The following is a 27872-nucleotide window of genomic DNA, read 5'->3' as shown; positions in this document are numbered from 1 at the left end:
ACAGTGCTGGTTCTGAGGTGACCTGAGCGGAGCACACTCACAGGAGCCAGAGGAGCTTTTTTACCTGAGTGCACGCACTGAATTACAACCCAGATAATTCAGGAGCTCATGAGATAAAAAGTAAGATGAACTCCCTTCATTACCTTTTTTTGTTTTGCATCTTATAAAGTTGAAAACGTTCCAGCGAGCAGACGTAAAGTCCCGACTGAGAACAGTAACATCCACTATGCTAGGACTACACTAAAACCATCATGTTGGGGACTGAAGTTACTCTGCAATCCAAGTTTTAGACATCAGACTCATCTGCACTCACGTTTTACCGACTCTGTATGTGCTGAGCTCATTCATTTATGCACCTGGAGCAAATACATCATGCTTGTTATTCATGTTACTTTAAAAGGCACTGTTGGAATTATCCGTACCGGCTCCTGACTGGGCAACAATACTGTTTACCATCTAATGTCTTGAGTAGCCTGTAAATGTGTCCAATGTACAGATTCAGAGGGAATATGAAACTGGCTTTTTCAATCTACATCCTTTGGTTTTGTGAGTAGTGTGCCCAACTGCAACCACAACTATATACACCAGTGTGTGTGTACACCTGATCATTTGTTTCCTTTATGAGACATGATTATACATCACTACATTTAAGATGCATCAAACTTGGCTGCCTGTTCAGTCTTTTTCTCTGTGGTGCATTTAAAATGCTCCATTTATAGTTAAACCATGAATTCGTTTCTTGACTTTGTATCAAAAATCAACCTTAAGAGATAACAGAAGGGACAGTTTAAGATGATCACTCAAACAAATCTGACAGCAATCTAAATCAAAGTGAAAGAAATCTCCAACAGCCAAAGAATCAATCCGGGTCCCGGGAAGAGCTCGGCCTTCCAATATACAGAGTGTATGTTATATAATCTGTTAGCATAAAACAAATGCACAATGACACTTACACACTGGTCCATCCAAAATGTTGAGAACATGCATCATGCAGAAGAAAGAAAGGAAGACAGAAAAAAGAAAGAAAGAAATGTAAAATAAAAGAATAAAAGACAAAGAAATCAAATAAACTGGGTGCTCTGATGGCTACAGGGAACAGTTACACATGAAAAACCAGCTAACAGCTGAGCAGACACATCACTAGCAGATGAACTACGAACACAAAAACAGGAAATGTTGCAAAAGTTGATCTCATACTTTTGGTGGATCGAGTGGGAGGACAGTATAAAGGGTCCATATAAGACTAAATTAGCTGCTGGTATGATGCTGCAGGTATTACTGTCGGCTGGTCTGCAGCTTCCTTTCCAACGTTTTTTATTTAGTAAAAGCAGTTTGATGTTGCATGTTTTACCTTTGAAGGCAGTGAGGAGCAGCAGCTGCTGCCTCACCACGAAGCAGGAGCTGAATAATGATATCAAGTTTACTTAAGTTCCTCCTGGTAATAGTACTGACCAAAAATGAGGAGTATTAAGGCAGTGCACATAACTCCACCCCCTTTATGGTAAACTTAAGCCATAAATAGAAACACATTTATTCTAGTCAGTATTGGCCACTTCACTGGCAACCCTCTGCATTCACCGCACTGGCATACTTTATTCTAAGGCTGCAATGATTCATCGAGTAATTAGAGTAACTCAATTATACAAAATCCTCAGTGCTGTGTTTCATGCACGACCGTGTTCAGTCATCATCGTGTAAAAACAAGTTTCGCCCACATAAAAAAATATGTATAATATATATTAGGGATGCACCGATACTGGTATCGGGGCCGATACTGTAAAATGTGTGTGCACTCATACTCGTAACAGTTAACCGATACCATGAACCGATACTAACTTATTTCATTAATCAGAGGGTGGCTGGTCATTTCTGTTGTAGTTTTTTAGATTGGCCACTAGGGGGACATCCCGCGCTAAACAGGCACAGGGTTAGATGAGTCAGACTGGCAGCTCCAGATAAAAAAAGAGAAACTGGAGGCTGCTGTAGCTAGGCTAAACAAAATGTCAGCAGTGTGGACCGGAACAGCCAACTTTAACTCAGGTTTTGGAAAAGCGATGAAAAATGTCAAGAGAAAATCCACGGGCAGTTAAAACAACAGAGGCTCTGACTCATTTTATCGCTCTGGATGACCAGCCAATGCCGGCCGTGGAAAACATAGGATTCTTCTCAGCACACTCGAGCTGCGATATGAAATTCCCAGCTGCCCACACATCAGGGAGATAATGGTGCCAAAACTCTCTAAAGAGGTAAAGACAAGCAGTGTGTGCGCGATGTCAGTCCTTGGTTTAACGGCACAGTGGACTGATGATCCACGGGCAGATGGGGAGTTCGTTCGTCAATGCCAAATACTTTCGTTATTTTGTTTGTTTGTTTACAATATGGACACTCTGCAATAATTTAAAAGTTTATTTTATTCTCAAACCTAATTTGTATTTATTTTATTCCAAACAGAAGTGTTTATTTATTATTCTGAAAGCTCGAGACAGTGCCAATAGTTCAGTGATATTTTGTTAAATTACAACGTGGAGACTCTGCAATAATTTAACAGAAGTGCTTATTTTTCACTTGAAATTTTTTTGTGGTCTTTTTTATTAAGATATTATTTATTATCGGCAGAGAATAAAATAAAACCTCTCTTCCAATTCATTGCATTTGTCTGTGTGTGTGGTAGAAGTATCGGTTTTTGTACTCTGTATCGGCAAGTACTCAGATCCAAGTATCGGTTTGAAAAAATTGGTATCGTTGCATCCCTAATATATATGTATATATATATATATATATATACGGAGTGAATTGTAAAATCAGTCCTTTATGACCAGTTTCTAATTTGGAAACCAATAAGCAGTTCATTTTGAAATAGCTGTTTTTTTCTCTTTTAAATATTTATTTTATGTTCATTAATAAAACAAAAACATTTCTTATCCAATTACTCGATTAACCAATGAAATAACCGACAGGAAGCTTGAAAGATTTGCTTTGTCTGGTAGACACCTGCACTTTTTGTTCACACAGTTATTATGCTGGTCTAGTCATTTTTATGTATCTTTAGGTTAACATTTTTTGATTATTATAATTGATAATATATATAAAAATATTCTCTAAACATGCTGAACTTGAATATGAAATGTTTATGTAGCTTCGACAAACTAGATTAACCTAAATCATGGAGACACTAAGAATACCTGTGCTGTAATCACTGCTGTAAACAGCAGGATGCAGTACGAGTGCTGAAATGTTGTTGATTCTGAGGATAGATACAGTAGACGTTTAATCCTGGGTATTAGCAACTTCAGTCAAATGTATTGCTTCCACCCCCCATGTCTACTGGTAATACAATTTTCCCACTTCATGAGTCTTTAGGTTCTCAAACACTCTGCTTACCTTCCTTGACAGGAATTGCTGGCTTCTTCTGCCTCAGACCCAGGAGGATGAAGAAAAGGACGAGCGGGATGAAAATCTCAAAAGCCAGCACCCACTGAATCGGAACAAGAAAGATAATTTACAGGATTATTTTTTCACTCCATTTCAATGAAATCTGGGCTAAACCTAGTCCAGTTTCAGGTCAGTGATCTTGAGTCATGGGTCTTTACCATTACACTCTCCTTGTCAGTTCCCATCACACAGTTCGTAGATCATGTTTCACAATAGACTTTACAGAGTTTGCTTACTTTAAGATATCAATCTTTTACATCGGTGAGGGAGTGAGAAAGATGTCCAGCCTGCACAGCTCCTCTTCATTGCAATGCCAAACCCTTTTTATGTGGCCGTTACTCTAAAGCAGGCTGTGCAGTGCAGTTTAGTTTGCTCTGTGGGCACGTTACAGATTAAAGACACCATCAGAGACAGGCTGATAGGCCACGTCTGCTGTACAGTCCATTGCAAGATATGTGCCCAGGGGCGGAGCGGGGGGGTGGCTTACTGGGCTTAAGCCCGGGTTGTTTTGTCAGAAGCCCGGGGTCTTTTGGAGTGTAATTTTTTCATAGTTAGATGCCTGGCTGACAACTGTATAAAACAAAAACTACACACAATATTTGAAGCACATAGTGCACACTGTGGGAATTTACGACTGTGCGTGAATCCCCCCTGATATTGGTATGATCCAAGCTCAGACACTAAGCGGGGGGCGGGGCAGCTGCTGCCTGCGAGTGCGCTGTTGGAGAAACGCAGCCAGGCAGACAGAGGAGACCTGAAGTTTGACCAGGTACCAAAGCAAATCATTTGTACTGTACAAATAATGTAAATATGACGGTGCATCACGAAAGATTGATATCAAACTGATCACTTGACCAATATTACGTTACTCGCTCTTCAAGTGAATCAACAAACGGCGAAATGAAAAGCCGAACAACAACAAAGCTGTTTCTTTAGAGAGTCTCAGCTTACATGTGTTTATTTCATATTTTCAGTTGTTTCCCTCCATGGCTAAATAAATCGGTTTCAGTAATGCACTGATATACAAGAATGGACATAAGGGGCTTCTTTCAAAGAAAAACTCAGGTAGATGTTATTTTATATATTATGCTTTGTATGTTGTTCAGTATAAAATAAATAAATATTGAAATATCTTTTGAATTAGTTAAATGTCAGAATAAAGAGAGACAGAGCTTCTATTTTTATCACTTTCATCAAATGTAGGAGTACATGTACACTAAGTTTATTGTTAATTAATAAGAAACTGCAGACGATTCCATCCTGAGCTGAAGAAGCTTCTGATAGGTTAGTAGAGTCCATGTGAGTAAACTGGTGGCACAGCTGTGGATGCATACAAGGCAAAACACAGAGCCTGTTTCTGTGACATGGGAACATCAAGAGATGTCAACAAAACACCAGGAAGAGAACTGTGGAGCTCCATAAGTGTGGCTCAAGTTTGAATACAATTTGGTGCCATTTACAATTAAGAAATACAGATAGTTTCTCTCTTTACTCTTAAAGTTAACAAATATGTTTTTATATTTATCAACCTAAAAAAATTAACATTTAGTCTAATTTGATGTTACAATTAAAAAAGTGTTTGTGTGTAAATATCTGGTTTCAACTGTATATTTGATGATTGTCAGCACAAAGAAGGAGAGAGGAACACACAGAGAGAGGTGAAACAAGAGCAGGTGAGACTCACATGTTAGTCACATGGTTGTTTACCAGAAGTATCACCGTATCACAGGACCTCATGTATCTCGTACCTAGTGTTTCTTTTTAGGTTTGTTACTTTTCAAATTCTATATTTATTAAGTTTTGCAGGCTTGTTTGCACAACAAGGATAAATAATTATATAAACTTTTCTCAATCTAAATATTGGACTTTGGTAGAATTAAAAAATAAGTGTAGTGCAGGTCTATGATGATTTTTAGTGCTGCTATCATCTAGTTCTGATTCTGGTTCTGTCTTGGTTAAGTCCCAAGTAGTCCTGATTTTGAACTGTTGTAGTCCTGTTTTAATTCCGGATCAGTTCTGGGTCTGGTTGAATTGGGGTTTAGTCCCTGTGTCTTGATACAGCCCTGATTTTGTTCTGCCTTGCTGCTTAATTAAAAACCTAGCTTAAGGTGTCCTGTATATGTGATATATTTTTTTCCTACATGAAGTCATTCTTTTTTGAACAAAACTCAAAACAGAGCCAATTAATCTTTCAGTCATTTCTACCTATTCTACCTATTCTAAAAAAAAAAAAAATCCCACATGCATACTACCCTTTAGGGCTAAGCCCCAGGTGTTTCAAATGTCTGGCTCCGCCTCTGTATGTGCCTCACAATCAGAGGAGGAGATGAGATGAAAAGATGCTGACAAAAGTACCATAGTTTAAAACAAAGGTTCACAGTAGATTGCGTGCTTATCACCTCACATTTCTTTACAAATGTGAGATGATCAGGGTGCATTCTGACCACCAGAATAATTCTCAGAAATTACTCCAGAAATTTTCAAGGCAATTTCATCAAGCTCTTTGGCATCTAGGGCAACTTCTTGTCATCTTCTCTTTCAACACTCCTGAATTTAACCTGGACATGGACCCCTTGCAGCTGCAGTGCATTTCATTTAATGAAATCTAAAACAAAGGTGTGTGCTAACAAAGCCAAATGAAGGCCTCGATTCTTTCCAGGAATCATGAATCATCTTGAATCTGACAGCCTCCTCTTTCGTAACACTGTCCACACAGAACTACTGGAACCATGATGTCTTTGTGCTTCTGTCTTGGATGCCCACAGATACACACCCAGCTGCTGCGTGTGCGTTCTGTTTGTGAAGGTTAGTGCAGACAAAGAGGCTCTTTAGACAGAGACAAGAGTCCACTGACACAGGTTACAATAAACAAAAATGTCTCTTCTCACATATCAAGTTCTGTTATAGATGATCCATTTAATCTGGCAGCACTCTCATACATCTCAACTTTGGTACACTTGAAAAAAAAATGCTAGAAATAAGGAGATTTTAATGTGATTTTAAAACTGTATTACTTTTCATTTCTTGGGGAACAAAACAACAGGTTTTTTTCTCAGAGTGTCTGAGTCTACACACACACACAAACACAGGAAACCCCGTTCAGCTATCTTAGTGAGGACCTTCATTGACATAATGCTTTCCCTTGCCCCTTAACCCAACCTTAACCATTAAATATGAATGGCTACCCCTTACCCTAAACCTAACCATAACCTAATTGTAACCCTGACACTGAAACCACATTTTGAGCTTTAAAAATGCCTTCAAATCTTATTTGTGAGGACCAGGTTGTGTGTCCTCACAAGTGACTGTTGGTTCTAACAAGTATAGTACAGTGTGGGCCATTTATATGGATACACCGTAATAACATGGGAATGATTGGTGATATTAAAGTCCTGTTTGTGGCACATTAGTATATGTGAGGGGGCAAACTCCTCAAGATGGGCGGTGACCATGGTGGCCATTTAGAAGTCGGCCATCTTGGATACAACTTCTGTTTTTTCAATAGGAAGAGGGCCATGTGACACATCAAACTTATTGGTAATGTCACAAGAAAAACAATGGTGTGCTTGGTTTCAACGTAACTTTATTCTTTCATGAGTTATTTACAAGTTTCTCTTTGTTCACAGTCATTGACATGTCGAAGAGGTTAACACGTGAGGAGCGGATCTAAATTGTGCTGATATCTGGTGAACGCAGTAACCGGGTCATTGCAGCAGATTTCAATGCAAGACACCCTACGAGACCACCCATCTCCCATGCTACAGTTAGCAAACTGCTTGCTAAGTTTCGTGAAACTGGTTCAGTGTTGGATTTGCCAAAATGTGGACGCAAGAAAACTGTGACTAATGAAGAAACATCAGTGGCTGTCCTAGCTTCATTCAGCAAGAGCCCACAGCATAGCACTCGCCGCATGTCACTGGAGAGTGGCATTAGTCCAACATCCCTTCGGCAGATATTAGCTACTCACAAATGGCATCCTTACAAACTCCAGCTGCTGCAGCATCTCAACGAGGATGACCCAGATCAGCGCACAGAATTTGCAGAATGAACAAAACAAAAACTGGAACAGGACCCTCAGTTCACACAGAAGATTTTGTTCAGTGATGAGACAAACTTTTATGTGAATGGTGAAGTTAACAAACAAAACCACCGCTATTGGTCTGACACTAACCCACATTGGATGGATCCCTCCAAGACTGTTGGAACAACAAAAGTGATGGTTTGGTGTGGTATATGGGGCACAACGATAGTGGGTCCATTCTTCATCAATGGAAACCTCAAGGCCACTGGATATTTGAAATTGCTACATGCTGATGTGTTTCCCTCTTTGTGCACTGAAGCTGGCACGTTCCCTGAGTGTTTCCAGCAAGATGGTGCACCACCACATTATGGGTGCAGGTCCGAGCATTCCTAGATGAACAGTTTCCTGGAAAGTAGATTGTTCGTCGTGGGCCAGTTGAATGGCCCCCAAGGTCTCCCGATCTGACCCCCTTAGACTTTTATCTTTGGGGTCATCTGAAGGCAATTGTCTATGGTGTGAAGATACGAGATGTGCAGCACCTGAAACTACGGATACTGGATGCCTGTGCTGGCATTTCTCCTGCGGTGTTGCTATCAGTGTGTGAAGAGTGGGAGAAGAGGGTTGCATTGACAATCCAACACAATGGGCAGCACATTGAACACATTTTATAAGTGGTCAGAAACTTGTAAATAACTCATGAAAGAATAAAGTTACGTTGAAACCAAGCACACCATTGTTTTTCTTGTGACATTACCAATAAGTGTGATGTGTCACATGGCCCTCTTCCTATTGAAAAAACAAAAGTTGTATCCAAGATGGCCGACTTCTAAATGGCCACCATGGTCACCGCCCATCTGGAGGAGTTTGCCCCCTCACATATACTAATGTGCCACAAACAGGACTTTAGTATCACCAACCATTCCCATGTTATTACAGTGTACCCATATAAATGGCCCACCCTGTACTATCAGAATCAATGCGGTGCTTTTACGGCACTTTTGGCTGCACAGGAAACAGAGCAGTGTTCGATTCATCCTACAAAAAAAGATGTTGTCATAAAGGTTGCACTTTTAATCCTGTTTGAGCAAGAGGCAGGATAAACCAAAGCATTTAACCCCACACTCTACAGGCCCCTCTTCTATGGAACCATCTCCGAGTTTGGATTCAGGAGACAGACACTATCTCTGCTTTCTGATTAGAGTTAAAACTTTACTTTTTGCTAAAGCATATAGTTAGGGCTGGATCGGGTGATCCTAAATTCTCTCTTAGTTATTTAGCGCAAGACGTTGCTGGGCACATCCCATGATGCATTACTTCGTTTTTACCAACTATGTTTCCAACCAGTGGTGGCAGATGGCTGCCCCTCCCTGAGCCTGGTTCTACCCGGAGGTTTCATCCTGTTAAAAGGAAGTTTGCCTTTCCGACTGTTGCCACATGCTTGTTCAAAAGGGAAGTGTAAAAGGATTGATTCTAAAATAAGAATCATCTGCTCACGTCTGCCCACCTGTGAATATTACCCTGTTGTCTCATCCCACAGCAAATTAAAACAGGAAACACATGAATTTAAAAATAATCAAATGTACTTTTAACATCTCAATAGGACCGCCACACTAAGAATGAAATAAATAAAAATATCAGATAATACAAATTAAAGTGCTAGTAGTATTCAAACAAAAACATAATAGGAAACTAAAATGGGTTCTGTCCATAAGTTCAAATAAAGCTTTAAATGGAATCAAAAAGATTTTATTTTCCAGTCCTAAGAAACAATTTTCCGAAGCTTACAGATGATTCAGTTCATGACTTCACGATTGCAGTGGACATGCCCTGGAGTGAGGCGTGCTCTTATCTTTGAGGTGATGTTCCCAGCTGCTGATAACATGCTGAAGATGCTCTCTGTCACGACTTCAGCACTTTTAGAGGTGCATGAGCTTATACAGGACAGTCTCATATAAATGCCTGTGCTTACTACTAATATAACAGAACAAACAGAGTTAGACAAAAACTAATTATACTAATGTCTGTATATTATAGTTTCTCAGGTGGAGTAGTGTTCAGTGCCATTTAAACTATTTAATTGAATATTGATAAAGTCCAACCCACAGATTAACAAGTTAGGTGTAAAAGGTTTACTGTAATATTACCTGTAGTGTACTGCAGTTACAAAACAACATTTTTGGTATAAGTATATGATGCGTCGATGAATTTTTATAGTCAACATCATCAATTAATCAGCACTTTTCTACTCTCCCAGAGCACTCAAAGCACTTTAGACAACATGCCTCATTCACAAAGGCACTTTTTTGTATACTTAAGTGCTTTCTATCTAACATTCAAACACATTCATACTCTGATGGATGCATCAGTGAGCAACTTGGGGTTAGTATCTTGCCCTAGAGCAGCGGTCCTCAACCGTTTTTGCACCACGGACCGGTTTATGCCCGACAATATTTTCACGGACCGGCCTTTAAAGTGTTGCGGATAAATACAACAAAATAAAACTAGTACCGGTATCGAAAAAAAGAAGATTTATTCATAAAACACGTGAAAAGACCCAGGAAACCAGAGTTAATGATCTGGCTCGATGGAAATGTCTACCCATATCACTCATGGGAAGGGTTGCCGCTATAAAAATGATGGTCTTACCAAAAATAAATTATTTATTCTCAATGATCCCAACTAAACCGCCACAAGATTGGTTCAGATCTCTAGATTCATGTATGTCCAAATTCCTTTGGAAAAATAAACCCCCACGTATAAGCTTAAAAACACTACAAAAGACCAAGGATAGAGGAGGACTAGAACTGCCTAACTTTCAGCACTACTTCTTAGCCAACAGGCTTCAGTTTATCTCAGGATGGCTAAAACACACCCTCTTAGATGAACCTTGGCTAGATGTAGAACAAGCACTCTGCAATAATCTAGAGATCTCAGACCTACCATTTATCAGCTCAAACATCCAACGACATGAATGCTTTAAAAGCATCAACATCAGCTCTTCTCTGACAGCATGGTGGGAGTTTCTAAAATTGACGGAGTCTTCATTAATCCCATGCAAACATACACCTATCTGGAACAACCCTGACATATTACAAAACAATAATATGATAAACTTTTCAGATTGGAGTGATAAAGGAATCAAATATTTAGAACATATACTAGAAGGAACAGAATTTATTTCATTTGACGGACTAGTTACACAATATGGGATCAACAAGAAAAGATTTTTAGAATATCAACAAATTAAATCCATAGTAAAAAAGAAATTTAAACCGGGTCAAGTTGAACTACAAACACCACCAAGTGTGGTTCAATTTCTTACTCTTAAACCCCCCAAATTACTATCCAAAATATACAGAATGCTTTCTAAAACAGATGAATCAATATCACTTCCTATTGCAAAATGGGAAGCGGATTTATCAGTTAACTTAGACCTAAACTTCTGGTCTCAGATTTGCTTAAAAACCTTTCATCTAATTAGAAATCCCAGTCTTCAATTAATTCAATACAAAATATTACATAGAGTGCACTATACAGGTCATCGGATGTTCAAGATGGGCTTTACGTCTACCAACAACTGCTCACACTGCCAAACCAATTCACCGGACAATTATATCCACGCTCTTTGGTTCTGTCCTCCAGTTCAGAAGTTTTGGCGCGAGATATGTGAAGACTTATCAAAGTGTCTGAAATGTAACATTCCAACTTCCCCCTTAGTGTGTTTGTTGGGCAGCTTAGATAATGTCACTTCAGAAAAGAATATCGCCCATATGGTTTTCACTGCCCTATGCATCGCCAAGAAAACAGTCCTCATGAACTGGAAAAATAAAAATAATCTTAATTCTAACCAATATAGAAATTATCTATTAGATTACATTAGTCTTGATACAGCCTCTGCCACCACATCAGATCAATTGCTCTGGGCTCCTTTGATCAGCTCCATCACCTAGTGGGGGTGGGGGGGTCATAGTTTAGTCCCACCTTCGCTGTTGTGATTGGTGTGGGGGTAGGGACAGGCTTAGGGTGTTGGGGGGTTCTTCCTTGGAGGGGTCAACCCGGGGTAGCAGTCATGGACTATTAAGGGCTCTGTTGGCTCTTAGGTGACGGTTTCCTTGCGGCTGTGTGCAGCGGGGCTAGGGGAGGGTCTGTGCTGACGGACGTGGGTTACTGACCTGGTAGCCTGGCTGCCCCTGGGTGGGTCCGGGACAGGCGTGAGGTTCTGGGGGCGCTCCGTCTCTGGGCTGGGGCCCTGGCCGGGCCTCGGGGGCTTGGGTCCTGTTTGGTGTGTTGCCGGGGTTATGGGCGGGTGGGTGTATGGGGGCCCAGCCCTGGCACAGGGTGCCGCCGGTGCATCGAGCCACCTGGGGGGCTCTTCAACTGGTGGGGGAGGTTGTTACATCTTGCAGGAGCTCTCCTCTCTTCAGGAACTCACTCTGCAGGAGGAGGAGTTACAGGAGAGGTGGAGGAAGATCTCAGCCTGGGCGTCTATTGTCTTATGTGGGGCGATCGTGGCTCAAGAGTTGGGCGTTCGCCTTGTAATCAGAAGGTTGCCGGTTCGAGCCCCGGCTCGGACAGTCTCGGTCGTTGTGTCCTTGGGCAAGACACTTCACCCGTTGCCTACTGGTGGTGGTCAGAGGGCCCGGTGGCGCCAGTGTCCGGCAGCCTCTGTCAGTGCGCCCCAGGGTGGCTGTGGCTACAATGTAGCTGCCATCATCAGTGTGTGATTGTGTGTGTGAATGTGTGGATGACTGGATATGTAAAGCACTTTGGGGTCCTTAGGGACTAGTAAAGCGCTATATAAATACAGGCCATTTACCATTTACCATTATGTAGTCTGGAAGATGAGTGGATGACGGGGTGGGTGCAGTTTTCTCTGAGGTGGGGTCGGCTGGGCTGTCCCGGGCTCTGTGGGGCCTGGCGGGCGCTGCTGTACTGGGCCCCGGTCCGGATGGGCCTGGACCCCCTTTCCCTGGCGGGTTGCAGAGTATGGGGGTGCCTACTGGGGTCAGCGGGGGGAGTTGGCCCCAGGGAGGGGTCACTTGCCCCTCCCTTCCTTCCCTCCCCATCTCCAGCTGCCTCCCTCTTCCCGCTCCACCACAACCACCCACACATGCAGGGCCTTGGGGTAAAGGTATGTCACCAGGGTGCAGGGGAGGCACTCCCCCCCTCTGTCCCCTTCTGGCTGCCTCTGCCTCAATTTTATCCCACAACTTAGACATTCACATTACTCACACTCTCATTACACATACATATAGGATCTTGGGGGTGGGCACGCTAGACCGAATCCAAAAGACCATCAGGGTGTACACCTCACCCCTGGCGTCGTTGCCCACCTCTCAATTTTAAATACACGTAGACATTGAGGGCTATCAGGAGGGGCTATGTGCTTACCTGCTGCTCTCTGGCAGGTAGCTCCATGCCCTACTGGGTTCTAAATATCGTGGCTCAAGAGTTGTGTGTTCGTCTTTAATTGGAAGGTCGCCGGTTCGAGCCCCGGCTCGGACAGTCTCGGTCGTTGTGTCCTTGGGCAAGACACTTCACCTACCGCCTACTGGTGTTGGCCAGAGGGGCCGATGGCGCGATATGGCAGCCTTGCTTCTGTCAGTCTGCCCCAGGGCAGCTGTGGCTACAACTGTAGCTGCCTCCACCAGTGTGTGAATGTGAGAGTGAATGAATAGTGGTATTGTAAAAGCGCTTTGAGGGGTCCTGAAAAGCGCTATATAAATGCAATCCATTATAAATGCACCTTAGAACACACATGCATCAACACTACATATGAGCGGGTGGAGGGAGGTTTGGAGTCTTCTCTGCGGCCTGCTGGAGCAGGGGGGCTAGGAGGAGTTGGCCGTCCGACTGGGGTCTGGAGTGTGGGGCCTCCCTGCTGCTGCCGAGTCGGGGCGGTCTGCTTCTCTCCACCCCAGGGTAACACTACCTGGGTCTGGGTGCAGTTTCCCCCTCCAGGGGCAAGGGTACCTAGACCTGGGGCTTAGAGTACGCTTGGGGAGTGTGATTGTGTGTACAGCGTCTCTTTAGGTCTGTCTCCACGTTGGTTGAGTGTGGAGTAAGTGCATATGAGAGCATGAGGGTGGGAATGGATGTTTGTATCTGTGTGTGCCTGTATTTCTGTGTCTATACGTCAGGTTGGGTATCAGACGCCACCTCTCTGGGGACATCTCAGGCCCTCCAAGGTTTGGAGGCCTATCTCCCCCTACCACCACTTCCCCTGCCAGTGGCGGACTCCCTCAGACATCGGTGCGTTGGTGGTTCTTTGTGTCCGGGGATGGGCGTCCAGGTACACACCGGCTCACTCCTTGGCGGCCGCTTATCGGGGCCTGGAGCCTGGGGCTCGCTCGGGCCACTTCGGAGGTGGGGTGCCCCCGGCCTCTCGGCCTGGGGCTCGGTCACTCAGGCACGGCTGGCTGCCGGCGGAGCTCACGGGCGCATCACTGCAACTCCCCCTGGCTTCTGCTCCGCGGCTGCTGAGTGAGCCCTCATCTGGGACTCTCCTCAGCTCTTACTGGGACAGTGGCGCGGCTGCCCCTCTGTTGGTCTTCCTTGGTCTCTTGTGTTCTGGGGGCCTCTGGATGTCTGGAGTCTTGATCTCCTCCATACCTGCTTCATGCCCTGGAGGACGGGGCTGTGGCCCCCCCACACCCTCTAGCAGATCATTACATGAAGGAACCTCTTAAAAACAAGCGCGTCCATGCTCACAGGTGTACACACGGGTGATCACACCCACAAACTACACCCTTTTTGGCTCCTACCATAAGCACACTGTGCGCTGTCGATCTTACGTGCTGCACAATAATGTTTAACATTTAGTATTTACTGTCATATTCCCATATATCATCGTGATGTTGTTTATTATGTTGCTCTTTTTTTTCTTCTGCTTGTTTTCTCTTTTTTCTTTCTCAACAGGTGATCCAGGTGAGATGGATTTTTTGTCTGTTTGTTTTGTTGGTTTTTGTTTTTTGCCCTTTATCCCCGTCCCTCTTCCCCGCTGTTTTTCTTTCCCTCTTTCTTTCTCCCTTTTCTTTTCCCCAGTCAAATCTGTCCCGTATTTAGCAAGTGAAAATAAAATAAAATAAAATAAACAATAAAAGGTGAATCAAATGGACCATTACGGCAAGGCTGGGATGGTCCATTTGGTAAAGTAAATCCATTGGGCATCTTTCTTCGCCTTTAAACAATAATTCTGATGGCAAAAGAGCCAAACGGGACAGGCAAATAAATAAATAAATAAAAAGGAAAGAAAGGCTCCTGGCTCTTCTACAGGGACAGTATATAGCCACTGGTACAGATACATGGATGGCACCTGTGTCAAAATAAAAACTCAAAAAGTGGAATTCTTCACTGCTCACATCAACTCAGTGGATAGAAACATAAAGTTCACCAGGAAGACATAAAGATAACAGTTTCCTGTTTGTGGACTGTGCTGTAAACATTGGAAACTTCAACACTGAAGTTTACCGGAAGCCCACACACACAGACCAGTACCTCCTCTTTCACTCCCACCACCCTCTGGAAAACAAACTGGGAGTAATTTAGGACCATGCAAAGGAACAACACTGTCATCCCTTATGTAACAGGTTTATCAGAGAAGCTCATACATGACATCCTGGTCACCCAGCCACACCCTCAGACAAACACTGGTTTATCCCAAGAACAAATCTCCCAAACCTAATATAGACAGTGTATGCTGTGCAGTGCAACAAGTAGTACTCAGACCTCAGAGAAACCAAACAGCCACTGCATGAACTCATGGCACAACATAGAAGAGCCCCGTGACAGGACAAGACTCAGCTGTTCATCTGCATCTAAACTAGGGCTGCCATAAACGATTATTTTGATAGTCGACTAGTCACCGATTATTTTTACGATTAGTCGACTAATCAGATCATCATCCATTGGACGTAAAACGTACAGCTTATTGCACCAGCAGCATCTGCTCTTATATAACTATCATTAGCTTACAGCTTTAAGTGTTTAAGGTGCTAACTAAAAATAAAGACAAGATGATAGTTTATTAAATTTTAATGACATTTGCAGATTGTTTCGGTGAAGTTTAATAAACTCCTTGCTATCTAAAATATAACAGGACACCGGAGTAAATTCTCGAGCATCTCACACTTCTGATGATCAGCTGTCTGCTTGATGTTTATTCAGCTGTGTAGAAACTATAACTTTAATCTAAACCAAACTACTTATTCCTGCGTCTTTTGGGATCTTACAAAGCTTCAAACGACGCGACGACTATTAAATTAGTCGTCGACGATTTTGATAGTCGACGTAATCGTGAGTAGTCGGCTAATCGTGGCAGCCCTACTCTAAACCAACAACAACTGTCTGCTACCAACAATGCAGTTTTGAGATCACTACCCACACACTTTAATATCCACTCACATCTACATCATCAGGTGATCACATGATAGAGTGAGGGAAGGTCTCACAGTGGTTGCACCCGAAACCTCGGCCCATAATAACCCACACCCTTTTTTCACACCTTGGCTCATGTGATGAGGTACATGATCAATAGGTAAAACTCCCACTAGGCTTTACATGCCTGGGACTCTGCACCGTTTGGTTTTAGAACTGAAGATGTTTCTCCGAGGAGAGCTGAAATGTCTTCAAGAACCTTAAAGAAGTCCAGTTGCTTTCATGTCCAAGGTCCTTAGACTACGATGATGTGGATGACTGAGAACCTACATAGACATGTTCTTCTGATCAGCAGATGACCTGCTCTACCTCCTTTTATATGAGACAGTTGTGTTTTTTTTTTAATGACTAACTAACATCAAATGGTTCCCACTATGAAACGTAACCTGTAGCTTGTCTTCAACAACATTAAAAATCTAGTTAACCATGTTCCAGTGAATGTCAGTGCCACCTCTGTAATATTTAATTGGAAATCGATTGTATATTCTATCATAACTACCTCCCAATCTGCAAATTACCCCTAAAACATAATTAGCAGGCATCTTATAGAGCTAATGGAACACAGAAACGTACTGATTCATTTCAGTCTGACAATTAAAAACAGTTCACAAGAAGCTTAGGATTATGAATAGGATTTTAATCAATACTTAAGTAACATGACTTGACTTCAGTGTTTGACACAGCTGATCAGGCAGTTTTCCTCAACAGGCTGTGAAACAGGGCTGGCATACTTGGAAAGGCAGTCAGGTGGTTCAGTGCTGACAGTTTTATTTCATCCATGCACTCCACAAACATAACTGCCACGTATACTTCTTCCATACTGTAGAAACCCCCCCCCCCAAAAAATGTGGTTCCATGCATTTTTTCCTTGCTTGACTTTGAATTTCTGATATTTGAACAGTTAAAACTGAAGTCTTTACCTTCAGCCTAAAATCAACTCTCACTGACCCCTAATAAATCCTCCAGTTCTTGGTTTAAGTCACCTGACTGAAACATCTTAGCATTTCTGTGGAAAAACAAACCATCACAAAAGGCAAAAGATGATGATGGTCCAGAACTACCAAATTGTTGTCATCACTTCTTCACCAACAGATTGCAGTACGTTTCATAACGGATCATATCAAGCTCCTGAAACTCAGCGTCCATTCACAACAGGCACTCTGTGGACAAAGCTCTGAGCTGCCTTTCATTGTCTCCAGTATTTTGCATCAGAACTGCTTTAATAGTCTTAGCATAAACACCTCGTGGACAGCCTGCTGTGAATATTTAAAAATAACCAAGTCTTCATTTAACCCATTTGGAACAAGCTCGATATTTGTCAGAAAAGAGATATTTAGATATTTTTTAGGTTAACTGTCCTTTTAACAATTAACTGTGATAACTCCAAAAAACAGCAAACAAACTGAAAAATCACACACTTCTTTCATTGTGCATAAAACTTGAAACAGAAATTCACCATTAATTCCTCACATTTTAGTCCAACCAGAACCCGAATGTGTTCTCACGTCACCGTTATTGACCATTGATATTTAGATATCAGATCTGATCTGATCAGACCAACAAACAGCTGGATGCAGGAAAGTTCAGTGCTGCACTCTCTCTGTGAAACCAGGTTTTCAGTATTTAAGGACAGGTTTATATTTAGTTTTGATCAGGTATGAGTATTTAACATGTATTACATAGCACACGCTGCAGATCTGTTAATATTCCTATACCACACGGTCAGGCCTTGTGGATGTGTCTGTGTAAGGAACACAGCCTCGTCTGTAAGCATGTAAATTACACACAGTTGGTGAAGGAGATCCGAACCTCGTCAGTAACTTCATCCATGTGTGGAGCAGAACAATCAGAAGCTCAAACTGCATCTAAATGCCCTGAAGTCGAGTCGAACTTTGAAACCCAAGGATTTCGAGGTCATGTCACGTCTCCGGTGCAAGCCCTCGGTGGTCCTTAAAACGCTCCTCTACAGATTCGCTCTATTATCAGTCAGGAGCTTCATTCTTCATCCCTCCATCTCTAAAGTCTTTCTCTCTCGTATCCTCTCCTTTCTCCTGTGCAGATGGTTTATCCCTTTCCTGTTGTGTTTCCGTTTTTGTGTTATCTCTTCATTTAAAATCTTTTTCTACGAGTCCTCAGCTATTCGTGGTCTTCATAGATACCATGCCAGCCCACTTCTGTTTACTAGATCTAGGTCAGACACACTGCTAGCTGCTGGTACCACAGACTGACACCACATTACAGCAGAGCCCTGGGTTTCGTTACTGTCACATGTATGTATGTCTTCTATATTGTGCATCTACACAAAGCTGCATCTCGAAACTGGACAGTTTTCACTTATTCCATTGGCTGATTTTTTTCGCTTAATACAAGATAAAAACAAGTTTCTATATCTTACTGAAATTTCTCTGTAGCTGATTGTGTCTTATTTTGATTGATTGATTGGTAATTTATTTCAACATGTGAACAATATACAGGTACATTTAGAAAAGAAAATAAGAGAGAAAAAAATACATACAAAAAAAACCATTCTGATTAATTTACATGTTGAAAGGGAGGAAGTAAACACTTTATTTAATCCCACCCCTTTACCATAAATTATCAGTTAATATTTAGTCAGCTTCCTTACTTATAATTTGTAATAAAAATAGTGAACAGATTTCTGATTTACTATATACTATAATATCACATGAGTTTGTTTGTTTTTTAAATAGAGACATTCAATTAATTTCAATATTTTCCTTTTCTTTATAGTTCGAGAAGATCATATTTTTATAACTATTTTTGAACAGTTTTATGTTTGGACGTTGCTTTAATTCCATATTCAGACTGTTCCATAGTTTCACTCCATGCACAGAAACACAAAAGCTTTTTCTTGTAGTACAAACCTTCCCTGTTTTGACGTTACAAAAACCCCTTAAATTATAACTTCCTTCTTTCAAAAAAAACATACTCTGAATATTTCCTGGCAGTTCTTTATTTTTTGCTTTGAATAGAATTTGTGCTGTTTGGAATTTTAATTTTAAGTGTCATGAGATTATTTTGACTAGAAATAAGCCAAATATAATCGTAAGATTGTGAGTTTTTGCCGCGTGGTGCCTCGGCTACGTTTAAAGAGAAAGAAAAAGAAAACTACCGACTGATCAAGCAGTTCTGTGACCAGGCGAGGCCCGCTTCCCTTCAGACCTATCAGTGACACGGCTACATTTTGTTGGTGTCTTCCAGCAACACCAAAAAGACCATGTGAGACAAATATAGTGGACAACTGCAAAAATGTTTCCATGGTAAACCCCTTCAAAACACACTGTCCTAGTCAAGAACACTCTGAAGGAGGTGGGAGTATCATTATCAAGTGTAAAAATGTAAATACAGAAGGTTTCATAACACAGTGTTGTACTCCAAGTGGTTTGAGTGCTCAAGTTGAAAAGCTTTGTAATAACCAGCACATTTATCACAGGAAAGCTTCGGACCGATGGAGCCAAGATTAGTTTGTACCTGAATGATGACAAAAAGGCCAGAAATAATGGAACAGCTTATTATCCAAAGCAAACCCCATTATCTGTCAAACATGATGGATGCGTTATTATGACAGGGACAGGTATGGCCGCCAGTGGAACTGGGTTACAGGTGTGTATACATGATATAACTGATAAAGAGTAGAGTACGGTCCTGGGCCCTCCCTAACCCTGGTTCTGTCCCAGTTTGTCTTTCATTGCCAAGTACTTACTCAGAAGGGATTGTCTGAGTGCAAGTGCACTTCAGGGAACTGCTGTTGTGATTTGGTGATGATCAACGACCCAAAGCATACTGCAAAAGCAACTCCAGAGTTTGACTCCACGAACAAGAAGCTGAAATACCTGTCCCTGCTCGAGCAGAATGATTTCATCACCATTATGTCACACACAGCATATATGAATTACCTGAACACTGCAGTCAAAATTAAGCTTCACAATATTCCTGTTGCCATAAATCTTAATGTGAGAAAAGTTCATATCAAATCTATGTTTCATTGGGTGGTGCTGAAGTAGCTCCGCAATGACAACAACATGTTACAGCCTACGTTCTCAGGCTGACATCAAACATGTTGTAATATTTCTAAAATACTACAACAGCTGTTGAATATGATCACAATCATAATCGTGATCAGGCCACGCCAACATGGCTCACAGACGCTGCATAGGCCTGCTCACAATTCATACAGTTGTTTATGTCGAAGCAACCTGTTCGCCAGCACGGACACACGCACAGTACACGTTCCTGCTCAGCAACACCCAGCCACTCTCACGCTGCGGTATTATCCTAATGCCTGATGGGAACATATGCAGACCGAAGCGGGCGGAGGTAGAATTAGTCCAAATATCATCTGTGGGCAATGCAGCAGCGGGGCAGAACACAGCCACACTTACCGGCCCCCTCCTCTTCAGAGATATGTTCTTCCACAGCAGAAGATGGAGTTGGTGCAGGAATCCCATTTTCCTTCTCACTTTTACTTCACGGTGTCCTAAATGTAACAAATCAGCATAACGGCGGTGACGTCACGCTGGATTTAGAAAACAAGGGGATTTCTATCCCGTTTCTGGGCATCCTGGATCCGATTCAGCCAATAACAATATTATTATTATTATTTTAGCGCAGGCGGAAGGAAAAATGAGCATTTATCCGAGAGCGGCGGCAAAATGCGTGACGGGACTGAGTGTCATCCTCTGTAAACACTTCACAGTCTTGCTTTATCATGCAACTGCTGGAGTTGGAACAGGAAAGCAGTTTGGGAGCAGCCTGGCAAGCTCCAAACCACAGACTTCCGATAGACCTTTCAAAACAAAAGCCTCTTGACTCAGATTTGGACGGTGGAGCATTAGAGCCACATTACGAAAAGAAAGTAGTAAAATCTATTTGGATTAAAAAGTCAAAATGTGAGGATTACACTTGTTTCCCTCTACAGAAGTTGTGAATAGATCCTCTTTACTGGACGAACCTTTTATCTGTCCTCTGACCAGTGGCGGTCCTAGCCTGTTTGGCGCCCCGGGCGAACACTCCCTCTGGCGCCCCCCCCCCCCCCCACCCACCCACACACACACACACACACACACACACACACACACAAAACACATTAAGGATTGTACATTAACATAAAACTGTTGTCGGAACCACACTGAATTTCACCAGAGAAACACACACACACATGAAGAGAGAGAGAGTATGCATAGTATGCAAACAGCTACCAAACAGCCATCATAATTCGAGAGAGAAATCAACAACTGACAATGACTAATTGATATTAAAACCTGTAACATAATGTGTTGCTTGGAGTTTAGTCTGTTACTGTTACTATTTTTACCATTTCTTCTTGGAGCAACTCTACCCACATTATTTTCTTAGGGATTAATAAAGTATTCTGATTCTGATTGTTTCAGGATGACCTGCCATTATCCAATCACACATCTGCTTACCTGTATCTTTTGTTCGTTTCTCCTCCTCTTCTTTTCTCTTTTTTCTAAACTGAGCAGCTGATGGCTTTGAACGTTTCTTGTCCGTCTTCCATTGGTTTTAATTTTGCACTCCAGTATGAACACAAATCCCCCAACTCGAGGATCACCACAACTTAACCTAACACACCTACACCTTAGTTCACAGAATCACTTTGTGTAGGGTGCATTTCTGGGATTTCCCACAACCCAGGACTCAAATCATGAATAGATAATGGGCTTGGATTTACATCATTATGAATGAAATGTGCTCTATTTGGAAGCAGCTGGCCCCTCCCCTTTCGACGGCTTGTGTGAGACTTTAAATCAGCAAACTGTAAATTATAAATGTTAAATTGTTATTGATCCTTTACCCCGAGTCCTAAAGTTTATATTTATTTTCTTACTCTTATATTTATTGTTTGGTTACTTGCACTGCTGTAACTGGAGCCTCGTCGTCTCGTCTCTCTATATCCTGGACTGTGTGTAGCAGAGATGACAATAAAGTATCCAAGATGGCCGACTTCTAAATGGCCACCATGGTCACCACCCATCTTGAGGAGTTTGCCCCCTGAAATATACTAATGTGCCACAAACAGGACTTTAATATCACCAACCATTCCCATGTTATTACGCTGTATCCATATAAATGGCCCACCCTGTAGAACATGTGTAGCATTCATTTCATTGTTTATTATTAAATATTAAGTAAACATGTGAAATAGTTATGTATTTCAACAATTATAACCTGTTACTGTAACGTACATAACAAAGTTATAATAAAGTTATGTGCTATTTCAAATCCCAATTTATCATTCCCTACATATTCCTGTATGTTGGCAATACAAACAATGACACATGTAGTTTTAAGTAGCCTGACACAGGACACGGTTCTTTCTACATCCATACACACTTCTAACATATCTGTTTCTAAGTAAAAGACCCTGAAGACCTCTGTGGACATAAGCCAGATGTTAGTGGATGGTTGACATCACCCATCTCTATATGTCCTCAAAGTTTTATCAAAAATAACTCAAAACCAGGGGCGGAGCGGGGGGGGGGGGGGGGCTTACTGGGCTTAAGCCCGGGTTGTTTTGTCAGAAGCCCGGGGTCTTTTGGAGTGTAATTTTTTCATAGTTAGATGCCTGGCTGACAACTGTATAAAACAAAAACTACACACAATATTCGAAGCACATAGTGCACACTGTGGGAATTTACGACTGTGCGTGAATCCCCCCTGATATTGGTATGATCCGAGCTCAGGCACTGAGCGAGGGGGCGGGGCAGCTGCTGCCTGCGAGTGCGCTGTTAGAGAAACGGAACCAGCCATACTAAGGAGAGCTTAAGTTTGACCAGGTACCAAAGCAAATCATTCATACTGTACAAATAATGTAAATATGACGGTGTATCACGAAAGATTGATATCAAACTGATCACTTGACCAATATTACGTTACTCGCTCTTCAAGTGAATCAACAAATGGCGAAATGAAAAGCCGAACAACAACAAAGCTGTTTATTTAGAGAGTCTCAGCTTACATGTGTTTATTTCATATTTTCAGTTGTTTCCCTCCACGGCTAAACAAAGCGTTTCAGTTATGTACTGATGAACACAACAATGGACATAAGGAGCTTCTTTCAAAGAAAAACTCAGGTAGATGTTATTTTATATATTATGCTTTGTATGTTGTTCAGTATATTTCTATGCAAAACGAGGGATTTCAGTACACAGCAGGATATTCACAGTTGTAACCAGACATTTACACTTTATGGAGAAAACATAAAACAATTTTACTGTACAACATCAATTTAGAGTAAACTTTTGTTTTAGATAAATATTGAAATATCTTTTGAATTAGTTAAATGTCAGAATAAAGAGAGACAGAGCTTCTGTTTTTATCACTTTCATCAAATGTAGGAGTACATATACACTAAGTTTATTGTTAATTAATAAGAAACTGCAGACGATTCCATCCTGAGCTGAAGAAGCTTCTGATTGGTCCGTAGAGTCCATGTGAGTAAACTGGTGGCACAGCTGTGGATGCATACAAGGCAAAACACAGAGCCTGTTTCTGTGACATGGGAACATCAAGAGATGTCAACAAAACACCAGGAAGAGAACTGTGGAGCTCCATAAGTGTGGCTCAGTTTGAATACAATTTGGTGCCATTTACAATTAAGAAATACAGATAGTTTCTCTCTTTACTCTTAAAGTTAACAAATGTGTTTTTATATTTATCAACCTAAAAAAAATAAACATTTAGTCTGATTTGATCTTACAATTAAAAAAGTTTTTGATCTGAAGAGTACATAAATATGCGGTTTCAACTGTATATTTGATGATTGTCAGCACAAAGAGGGAGAGAGAGGGAGATGGAGAATGAGGACAGAACAGAGGTGAAACAAGAGCAGGTGAGACTCACATGTTAGTCACATGGTTGTTTACCAAAAGTATCACCGTATCACAGGTCCTCATGTATCTCGTACCTAGTGTTTCTTTTTAGGTTTGTTATTTTTCAAATTCTATATTTATTAAGTTCTGCAGCTTGTTTGCACAACAAGGATAAATAATTATATAAACTTTTCTCAATCTAAATATTGGACTTTGGTAGAATTAAAAAATAAGTGTAGTGCAGGTCTATGATGATTTTTAGTGCTACTATCATCTAGTTCTGATTCTGGTTCTGTCTTGGTTAAGTCCCAAGTAGTCCTGATTTTGAACTGTTGTAGTCCTGTTTTAATTCCGGATCAGTTCTGGGTCTGGTTGAATTGGGGTTTAGTCCCTGTGTCTTGATACAGCCCTGATTTTGTTCTGCCTTGCTGCTTAATTAAAAAACGTCTGGCTCCGCCTCTGCTCAAAACGCTTTGAGCTATTGTGCGCTGACATAATGATGACGCAAACACACACAAACAGGACCAAAAAAAAAACAAACAAAAAATTTTACTTTCTTCTTAGGCAACAATAATAATAATACTAATAATAATAATAAGAACAAGAACAAGAAGAAGAAGAAGAAGATGCAGCAGTTACGCTTTAGGTAGTTCTTTAAATGTGGAACATGTAACTGGTTTTTGTCATTATTTTACATTTTTATTCCAAAATCAGATTTATGGAATTTATTTAAATGAAAATGAAAACTGAAGTCAATTTTATAAAGTGATGTTTCTCTCTCTCTCTCTCACACACACACACACACACACACACACACACACACACACACACACACACACACACACACACACACGTATTAGTCCACTTTCCACATTAACACAATTAAACTAATATCCAAAATCATTAAATTTGAAATTATTTACTAACTGCAATTAAAATAGTCCTTTTACAGTTTGACTCCATTAAAAGGAACGAGCCAGTAAAAATCCTGCGTCTTTTAAAAAATCCCTTCAGGACAAAGTCATAGAAACAAATCGCAGACATGACAGCTTGCTCGGCCAGAAGAAGACTTAATCAGAGGGAAACTGTTGCTCAGTTTCTGCACACTTCTTTCTCACTGTTTGTCCAAATCTGTGTGTTTGTAGCACTGAAAAGACTTCAAACACATCTGCATTTTTATTGACTGAAAAGGTTTTTAAAAAGTTAAAAACTTCTTATTTCAAGGGGCTGGAAAACTGTTCAGAAGCCAAAATCTCTATATGTGTATGTTGTCATGGCCGTGAGCCCAGTGCAGCATCACAACATTATTACAAAGGCTTTGGAGTGGAGGGCCCACTCCTGAAGAAATTCTATGACTCTGTTGTGGCTTCTGCTATCTTTTATGGTGTGGTCTGCTGGGGCGGCAGCATCTCTGCTGGGGACAGGAAGAGACTGAACAGGGTGATCCGAAGGGCCAGCTCTGTTCTAGGATGCCCTCTGGACCCAGTGGAGGTGGTGAGTGACAGGAGAACGGCGGCTAAGCTGTCATCCCTGATGGACAACATCTCCCACCCCATGCAGCAGACTGTGACAGCACTGAGCAGCTCCTTCAGTGGGAGACTGCGGCACCCACGGTGTGGGACGGAGAGATTTCGCAGGTCTTTCCTCCCCACTGCTGTCAGACTCCACAACAAAGACTTTAACTGAACAAACACACACATCCACACATATGCAATAATACTAAGTGCAATAATCCTTTCTGTCATCGTTGTATTTTTACTCAGTTGTATATAGTATTTGTATTTGTATTCTATTTTTATCTTATTGTATATTTATTTTATTTTATTCTACTGTATATAGTATTTTATTTTATTCTATTCTGTACAGTTGTGTACTGTATTTATTCTTATTGTATTCTAATTTTTGCCTCATAACTTTTGCACTGTCCACTTCCTGCTGTGACAAAACAAATTTCCCACGTGTGGGACTAATAAAGGTTATCTTATCTTATCTTATCTTATCTTATCTTATCTTATCTTATCTTATCTTAACAGAACAATGACCAAAATGACATTTGCATTTCAAAACAAACCAAAAACATAAAATGTCAGGGCCCCTGAAGGCTGATAACACAGTCCGGACTCAAATGCAGACACAATGAGCAGCTGATTGCTCTGAATGAGGATTTTATTAAACACAGAAGACTTGGTTTACAGGGAAATGTAGGGAGTGAGCGTCACAGGGGAAGAGGCAGATTACTCCACTTAATTTGAACAGTTGGTTTGGGAGGACATTCTCTGAGGGCTGTAGAATAGAGCAGTGATTGTGGGGGAGACAGCCAGGTGAGTGAGTGAAGGAGCTGAGATGTAGTGATTGGACGCGCTGTGCCGAGGCTGCAGAGCATGCGTCAAGAAATCCAGGAAGTGTTTCATCACGTGCACACTGAGGCAATGACTCTGAAGCCTCAGAATTTCAGACAGTGTTTCAAGTGTTGGTGACATTTATGAAAATATATAAAGCACAACGGATTCCTGCCAAAATATGTGTGTTAATGTTCATGTTCGAGTTTCACCTGTGACGTGGGAGAAGGGTTTCAACACTTTCAGCTCATCCCTCTCAATAAAGTATTAACATAATGTTCCTGTAAATCCCTCGTTGTTGATCAATGGTCATGACAGTTAGCATATTAATGATCATAAACTGACCTCACACCTCACTGTTGATTCATTGGGCTTATTAACCTTATTGTGCAAATGTCCTGTTCATAAGACTCCTGAAATCCAGAAAGCTACACAACATGGGACGGTTCATTTACAACCACAAGTCTAACTTAACTCTTCTTTTGTAATAATGAAATAATCACATTGTTGCATCTTTCATTTACACAAAATGTTTAAACCTATTTTTTACTGGGGGGCTTTGTTGCCAGTACAACAGCAAAAATGCTTAGAGAGACTGGGGTCAGAGGACAGGTGCAACGAGAGAATTAGCTGCCACTGCTGAGAGGACCAGTCACTGGCTATGGCTAAAAAGGGCTGACATCACTTAGCTGCCCAAGAGATGTCAGCCCCCTGCCTCAACTAGAGATGGACCGATCCGATATTACGTATCGGTGTCGGTCCGATATTGACCTAAATTACTGGATCGGATATCGGAGAGAAATAAAAAATGTAATCGATCCATTAAATATCAGAAAAGAACCTCACAAAACCGTAGCACGTCGGAGCAGTGTGCTCACGTGATAGAGCGGCTGTGTGTAGTTGTAGCCTCGCTACCAAACCAGCATTTCATCTCAGAGGAAGTGATCCCAGAGAGAAGTAAAGCAAGTGTGTAAGTCCATCTCTGAATGTTTGTAAAGCATTCCCACGTTAAGCTTAACAACCGATATATGGAGCGACTGCCTCTCCCTCCCTCTCCTGCTGCTGCTTCAATCATGAAACTGATCAATGATCAGCTGATCGTCTCTCTCGTTTGTTTTTGGCCCACTTTGCACCAGAAAGAGGAAACCAGCGGCTGAACAACAGCAGCACGTTTAAGCTTGATCAGCTGTTGTTAGAATGTATTTAATATTACTTTCTACTCGAGGATCTTTTTCTACGTAGCTGACGCTGGTAACTGTGCAGGGGCGGATCTAGCAAAGTTTAGCCAGGGGGGCCGATAGGGCATGAACAGGGAAAAGGGGGCACAAAGACATACTTTTCTTTCTTATTCTCATTTAAAATGTCGAGCTTTTAATAAATAATTATCCAAATCTTACACCCAAAGTTTTAATCTGATGTAAATGTATAGAAGTCCATTACTGTATGTAGTAACTGTTAAGTCTAATATACCCTAGTAAGCTATAGTACTTTTTACATCTGTGCAGTTCTGTTGAAGAAAGATGTTGAATCTATTTTTATTCTTGAAAAATAATTTATTTCTGTGCATTTTTTTTTCACACTGCATCAAATTAAAGTTGATTACATCGATTAAGCATCATGAGGTGGGGGGTGGGGGTTCACTATTTTTTTTGTTGGGAGTTTGCAGCCCTATTAGTTAGGTTGCTTAATATTTCTGCTAAGTACTCTTTAAAATACCAGAGTAGGAGGATGGAGCAGGTTTAAGTTTATTAGATTGATCAGTTTTGCTGAACTATGAAATATTTTGGGTGC

General features: G+C 41.4%; 1 protein-coding gene and 1 long non-coding RNA gene across 3 annotated transcripts in view; one reads left to right on the top strand and one right to left on the bottom strand.

Moving 5' to 3' along the window:
• The window catches only part of abca2 (ATP-binding cassette, sub-family A (ABC1), member 2), a 108829-nt gene extending 88146 nt beyond the window's left edge, over positions 1-20683 (bottom strand). The window contains exons 1-2 of the mRNA XM_082555294.1: positions 20293-20683; positions 3382-3475 (exon numbers count right to left, since the gene is read on the bottom strand). Coding sequence (XP_082411420.1) covers positions 3382-3475; positions 20293-20358 — 160 coding nt within the window. The 5' untranslated portion in view covers positions 20359-20683. The remainder of the gene's footprint in view (positions 1-3381; positions 3476-20292) is intronic.
• LOC309719322 lies at positions 4156-23720 on the top strand. 2 transcript variants are annotated; one of them, XR_014280224.1, is made up of 3 exons: positions 4156-4201; positions 22913-23004; positions 23701-23720. It is a non-coding gene; the product is annotated as an uncharacterized lncRNA (long non-coding RNA). The 2 variants fall into 2 exon arrangements; XR_014280225.1 differs by lacking the exon at positions 4156-4201 and adding an exon at positions 22463-22707.
• Positions 23721-27872: the final 4152 nt, after the last annotated feature.

Source organism: Aulonocara stuartgranti (genome assembly GCF_965226115.1).
Source record: "Aulonocara stuartgranti genome assembly, chromosome: 12".
NCBI classification, from domain to species: domain Eukaryota; kingdom Metazoa; phylum Chordata; class Actinopteri; order Cichliformes; family Cichlidae; genus Aulonocara; species Aulonocara stuartgranti.
This window is presented reverse-complemented; position numbering and strand designations above follow the sequence as displayed.